Source organism: Mya arenaria, chromosome 11 (assembly GCF_026914265.1).
Source record: "Mya arenaria isolate MELC-2E11 chromosome 11, ASM2691426v1".
Classification (NCBI taxonomy): Eukaryota; Metazoa; Mollusca; class Bivalvia; order Myida; family Myidae; genus Mya; species Mya arenaria.
Window position 1 is genome coordinate 24382594 of NC_069132.1, and position 7491 is coordinate 24390084.

General features: G+C 33.6%; 1 protein-coding gene across 1 annotated transcript; it reads left to right on the top strand.

The window, feature by feature from the left end:
- Nucleotides 1-261: 261 nt before the first annotated feature.
- LOC128207519 (uncharacterized) lies at nt 262-4748 on the top strand. Its single transcript, XM_052910470.1, has 4 exons — nt 262-941; nt 1491-1531; nt 3409-3582; nt 3885-4748. Exons 1-4 carry the CDS (start codon nt 359-361, stop codon nt 3942-3944), a joined length of 858 nt encoding a protein of 285 aa, XP_052766430.1. The 5' UTR covers nt 262-358; the 3' UTR covers nt 3945-4748.
- The last annotated feature ends 2743 nt before the right edge of the window (nt 4749-7491 follow it).

The following is a 7491-nucleotide window of genomic DNA, read 5'->3' on the forward strand; positions in this document are numbered from 1 at the left end:
TAAAAAATTGTTTTACATACAACATAGCAATGTTTAAGTATATATATACATTCTTGATATATTTTGTAAACATGATATATGTTGAAAATAAATGAGAAAAAAATAGTTGTTCAATTTCGATGGAAATTATTCTCTATACAAAAGCCACTGTCATCTGCAGATTTCCAATACTCTCTTAAATACACGATAATCAGTTCCGCGCTTGCTGTAGAGGTCGTGGATTTTACAGTTGAATATATTTGGTAGTGCGTGCGCCGCGAATATGGATGAAAGACAACTGACGGTGTTAAAAAGTGCATTAATATTAAATGGTATTTCGTTTGGAGTAATTAATTTTATATAATTAAAATACCAAGCAATGGATTATTTAATTTGTAGATTGTTTGAAGTCATGTTGTTAGTACTTTGTGTTAAATGTTTGAAATCACTGCCATCAGATACCTTTGAATCGACATCAACATCACTGCAACAGACTGGTAACGAAAATAGTACGAACATTTATGCAGATCAAAGGCAAATTCATAATGTAAATTTAACTGTGTCAAACCAGCCCGTCATAGGTTTTGGGCAGGATCTAGCAAACGAAACTAGTTTAAATCTGTATCAAAGAAAGGACTCAACGGAAAATGATGCGGACCCACCGTACATTGAAAATACCTCATCAGGTGACATTCTTCAAAAATATATTACAAGTACATATGAAACTGTAACAGATGAAGAATTCGAGTCGAGTAAGACATCAATTGCATTTACAAATGAGTCACTAAAGGATGAAAGTGATGTAACAAAAAATACTGCGACCAATTCTCCAGAGTTTACATCTACACAGAACGTTGACCGCCATGTTCCCTATTTCGTGAGCAATAATGAAATGAAAGCATTAGTTTTGACACATGATAATGGCCGTCAAAGGATGCCTTTTCAGCACCACTTGCAGCTAGGTAATGAATGTGTATACTGAAGATCCGAATTCCCCATCTATAATTGCATTTCTTGATTTTTACGTAATTTGTACTATTCTGGAACAAAGTGTTATGGATCAGCGTCAAGGACACAATGACACTTTGATTTAATCACAACTGAAGTTTTAGAATATATATTTACAAAAATGGGTTTATAACCAGACAATGTAAAAAGCATACACTATTCAATGAAAATGTGTTAAGTCTGAATGCAACATGACAAAGGTTTGACATATAACCTGAAAACCCTTAGAATTCGTATTTTCATTGCACATGCGTCTAAAATAGTATCACAAGTTAAATTGAAAGTTAGTTTTTACCGTTCGTTCAACGTTTACATGTATAAAACCCTTGATAAAACTAGTAAAAACTAAGCATGTTTTAGTAAGGTATATTTCTAACACCGTGATGAAGTACTTACAGGTTATTAATATGTATTTACCAACATGAATAACCATTTTATTTTTGAAAATGCATACTGGAAACTGTAATTTCAAAAAAGTTATACAACGTGACGTATATTTTCAGTACCAATGGAGGATGAACCGTTTGGAACATTCATTATGAAGGTATGTCAGAGACATCTTAACAAATAAACATGTTTTATTACGTAATTTAATAATTAGTATAGTTTTAGAGTTCGATATTTGTTAAGTGTTAATGAGTATAATAATAATAGTTATTATAGTTTGTTCATTTTTTGCTATTCTTGTGTTGCTTTGTATGTTAACCATTATTATTAAAAAAAAATATTCTTGGTTTATGTTTTATACGTATCCTATCTAAAATATTACTTTTGAGGGACAAAAATATTTTTTTCTTAAGTTATCTTAAACGCATTATATCGCAATTTGATGAAATATATTGCAATATGGCTTCCGTAAATTTTAATAGATATTGCAATACGGTTTTAGGCATATTGTGGCAATCCTAGGAACTGCATACTGTATGCATAGGAAACAAATGTAAAAAATATACTACCGTACCAGTCTTTATCTAGAAAGTGCATACAGATATTGCCAAGTAAAGTGATGTCTTCTCAAGCAATTTTTGCCTGTTCGTACCAAAAAGGTATGCGCGGTCGCATAATCTGTCTACATACTCAAAACGTTTCGGGAAAGAATGTAAGACAAGAGATTTTGGCCAGTAATTAGGGACTACTTAATTATTCTCATTTCCTACTTATCAAATTTCAAACAACATATTAAATAGTTTATAAATTTAAATGATTTTGTAACTGCATAAGTTACGCATGCGCACTTGACCAACGACTTGTTCACTTTAAAACTCTAGTGTGACTCGAGTGGACAATATTTATGTAAAAAGCTACAGAAACATGCTCTGTAGCAAAAAGTTTAAACATAAACCCGGTTTATTGGCAATGGGAACGCCAATCCAAAAACTCTCACATAGTGTCATTAAGTTGAAAGAATCATCATGAACCAACCGTATCAATGAATAGTTTCTAAACTCCACATCGTGATTGTGCATTTTTTAAACTCAATCCATCTAAGGTAATTGAGCTATATTGTCAAACGAACTGTCAGGAACACTCTCCTTAAAAATGAGTGTAATAATTGATCAAACAGGTTGAAGTTGGTGCCACCAAAGCGCGTACCAATCACGTTTACCCAGAAAAATACACTGTTCGTTGATTTATAATTTATTTCATTTTATTTAACACAAATACAATTTTTATGACGCATTCAAACATTAAATAAGAAACTGATATATCACCCGAATAAGAAAACATTTCATAAACCCGTTCGGATTAAGACCGATGACAAACGAAACAAACCACTAACGTAAGAATATAACATATTTAGGTTGGACAACCAAATAGCTATAAATAGAAGCTGTTTACTTTTAGAAAGACATAAACATGTAGAAAATGCTTCCACATTACCTCTCAAAAACAAATGGTGTAAAACAATATTGATATTTAAAAGATATGATGGTGAAGGAGGCCATTCATATTTACTCTTAATGTTAAATACCTTCACTCACTCTAAGCGCGAAGGAAGAGGTCATTTCTTTGTTGCATACCGGAAGGGTGTTTATCACAAATATACCGTTTTAAAAGTAAGCCTGTAAAACAGAGATACTTCCTAACAACCATATGTGTGCGATGCCTAATCATTTGTTAAAGTTTTTAGGGAATATGGCATATTTACCAATATACTCATTTATCTTCAAAACGGTGTGCACTTAAGTGCAGGCCAATTGTTTTTATTATTTATGAGCAAACGAGCTTTATACACCAACTTATTCAAGTCAGTAGCAAGATAATTCATTGACGAAACACACAATGTATATACGTTTATAACACTCGTCGTATCCATTTCTTTTCTGTAGGATTTTCTGCATAATACACATTGTTTATGACTTGTTTACATTATTAATTAGTAAAAACCGGAAGCAACATAAGCTCCATTTTCGTTAACAGGACAATCGGTTGTTGGTGAGTGTGCTAATTCCAATCGGTGTGGGGACAATCGGAGCGGCCATGATTGTTGTAACTGTGCTGTCACTTCGCTACATCGCACGACGCCGAGCGGTTGGGGTTATGCCTATCAACGATGACGTCATCGTGAACAAACACGAGTCAAGCGTTGCAAGTGTTAGTTCTTAATTTCCTTTTGTCTATTTTTATTTTTCTAAATTCAAATGAGTCTTGAGAAAATATCTTAAGTGACATTATCTAAATACATAAACAATAACAAGATCCAAGACACCATACTTAATTTTTATATTATTTGAAATGCAGACATACTTTTACACTCATAAACTATTATATATATATCATTTGATGTCATAAACATTAAACATCGCCTTTGTATTGTAATACGATATATCAATTTACCTTAATATTAAATATAAATTAGATATCTCATCCATTAAATTATATTCTCATTTATACAGATCAGTGGGGAGCAAACGGACAGAGTGTTCCTCCTTATTGGGGAGGAAGATGATATTTGACGCACCAAGTTAACATAGTGTCCCCATGGTTGTGAAGACAGAAGCTCAACTATGCGAAAACTAACAATGTTGTTGAGGACGTAGTTAAGATATAACGTTAACTTTCATTACGGCTAGACACCATAATTGCAATAACACATTACGATGTCAAATGCAGTTATGAAAATTCGTCATGTGTTCCTAATTGGCTCAACACTGTTGTGAATATGATCCCATATATCGACGTTCTTCAGTTGCACAATCATGTCGATGAAAACAACTGTTTGCAAAATAAAATTCTCGAGACGTGCTCGTCAATCAATTAAACAAAGCACGATCTCAAAGCCAATTTGTAATTTCTAGACCTTCTTAGGCATGTTTAAATGTATTTTTCTATCAAATACATGCGCGTACCTATGTAGAATTCCAATACGCCCGGACGTGAAAATCAATGTTGGCTCCCCCGAATTGCCAAGTGCTTTAATCTCGAAATTAGGAACACATATTGTCGGCTAAGAGATGGTGAATAATACTTTATATACTTGTAACATTTGACTGGCTAAATTTGTTGCAATTTTACTAAAGTTTGGCGTTCGGAGTGCTTGAGTGAAATTGGATGATAAATATTGTATTAAAAGGAATCCTACACCCCTCCCGTACCAACCTGGTATAACAAACATACAACAAACCAGTGAGAAACCTTCACGTGCTTCAAATTTCCTCAATTTGTTGCCTGAACAGTAATGTTTTGATGTCCCATTTAACATAATGCTTGACCTACTTTGCACTTAAATTCTCCAATGAAATATCCGCTTTTGAAATACAAGTAGGCACTTGAATTAGTTGATTAAATATCTGCATTTGAAATGACATGCCATAGTGTGGTTGTTCTGTTGAGTCGAAAGCAGGGCATAACTTGACAAGTATTAAAAAGAGGGTTATGGGCCTTGATATACGCGTGATATTCTCACTGGAAGTATGTGTACACAGCTTTATTTCAAGCATCTTTCGAGGTTATTAAGTTTTTGCAAAGATTAAGTGCTTTATTGGAATACTTTTTAAACCAAACGTTTTAAGAGTAATGGGTCTTATAACAAATGTGCTTATTATCAGTACTAACGTTTGTCTGTTCCATGTAAGGTTTTGAACGATAATTAAGTTTGCGTTTACCATGTGCCGTTAAACGGGTTTAACATTTTGACTACTGAGCTTGTTTCTGTAATTTTTCACATAAATATTGGGGCCAAATTGGATTGATTGCGTGACATTTTGAAGTGTTAAAAAAGCGTTACTTCACTGTTAATAAGCCAGCGTTAAGGGCCTCCCTACACGTGTGCATATCAGTCATTAAGAAACATTAGTCAAAAGTTATTGGAGGCAAAGTTATGTGTCTAACTACACAGATTAGTGACTGACAAGACGTGTACCAAGTTTCAGTGATTGATTTAGTTACATCCAAGAGTTATGGTGTTTTGCACGCCAACAACGAAGACGTATAGGCGATCACAATGGCTCGACTTTTCATCGAAAATAGACCAGCTAACAAAGAACGGCAATTACGTTAATGTGTTAATGTTTTGTTTGTTTCATTCAAAATTACAGCGTGCAGTATCACATCAGATAATTAGTAAATAGCACGCGAGTAGGGTGTAGCAACATCCGGCTAAAAATTGGTAAATGCGGCTAAAAATGCAGGAATTCCGTTTCGTGACATGAAAAATGAGCATGCCAGTAAAGATATTTTTTATTCCATTTATGAAAACTAATTTGATTTGAAATTTTCCCTCACGACAAGCTATGTTTAGAAAGTATCTGCCTTAATACCATGAAAATCCCAGTTAACTGTACCTGCATCAGGGCTGAAGAGACTGGTTTTCCGATAACCCGATCCTCCTTACTAACGTGTTCTGTTGGTAAAGGTTTGCTCCTCATGTTCACACGATCTTAATCTAAAATCAACAAACATCCTCTATATATTTTGAAAATAAGAATTATAGATCGTTTCATACAGTTGTATTTGATTTAGACCTTAAGTGTTGAATTTTAGTGACGTTGATATAATAATGAACAAATCTTCTTGCTTCTACATTATTTCGTCGAACGTGATAAGGTATAGTATTTGATATGAGATAATTATTACCAGAATTTGAGGTAAAGAAACGTCGTTATTAATTTTTATGATATATTAGCTAATGATTAAAACATAAACTAGACTGAGCTTTTTTTTTAAAAAGAAACACACAATAAAAATATACAATTAGTATTCAAACATCACTTGCGTAAATGTTTAAGTCAATATATATTTTTTTTTTTTTTATTTATTTTTTTTTTTTTTTTTGGGGGGGGGGTTATAGTTGGTATTGAAATGAATACTGAAATGGCTACCATGTCTGCATATGTACCATCATTAAAGCAAACTTACTGAAATTTCCATTTCAAATGCAGCAAGATAACGGGTATTCAAGTGAAATAGTGTTTTTGTTTTTCTTTCACAGTGGAAAATAACAAAACATGCTCTGACCTACATACATCTTGTTGATCATTCATACATCATTTAACTATTGCCTACACATAATTTGATGATGATTTCCTCAAACCATGCCATACATGCTTCCTTTCCACAACTTTAGCCTGAGCGATTTTTTCTGATCATTTCCACTAACTATGGCCTACACGCATCTACCTGATTAATTTCATTTGAATTGCTTGTTTTGCCAATGGTTATGTTCTTTATCTACTGCTATATTTGTCATGGTAAATGGTATTTGATTTTAAGTTTTTCCATGACAACCATGATGGAGCTAGATCGTTCACCTTGCCTAAAATCAATGCGCACTACATTCATATGTTCATTCGATTAATTTTAATATATGATAATGATCATCGTGAAAACGTTGACTAATAACCTCTACTAATAACAATCGCTTATTGCAAACCATAAATTTGTTAATAAAGGAAGGGACCAGTCATTCTCGTTTATCTTCCTCATAGCATGATAATTCATACACACAAACTATTCAAAATTCCCCCCTGTCTAGAACCACCAGCTGTTAAGTCCCCTGTTGTACCAATGTCACCGATGACAGATGCATCAATCTAATTTTCAAGTATTTGGAGTCATCTATCATACTCAATGCTACAATCTTTCATGATCGCAACATTTTCATATGTACATTTGTCAAAGATAAACTCTGGGCCGTCTTGGCCATTGGGTAATGTCGATGTCTGCAGACAATATGTCGCGTAGAAATTCTTAAAATGAGCAAATTCACCAATGTTGCCTGTGTACTAACATTAGAGTAGATTTTCTTAAGGTTGTATTACAAGCGATACAGGGACGAGCACTAAACCGCGACAACCAGGCCATGAAGAAGGTCATAAACAGGACCGACGGAAACTAATGAAAGAAAGCCAGTTGCAGGAAATCTTGAACAGCCGTCCTTTACTCAGCAAACCAAGATACCTTTGGTAAGTTTTTTTGCATTTTGTAAAGGTTTGAATACTGCCAAAGACAAGAAACAAAATGTTATGTATATAAGTTGGCGCTAATATTCAAATGTCTAAAGAA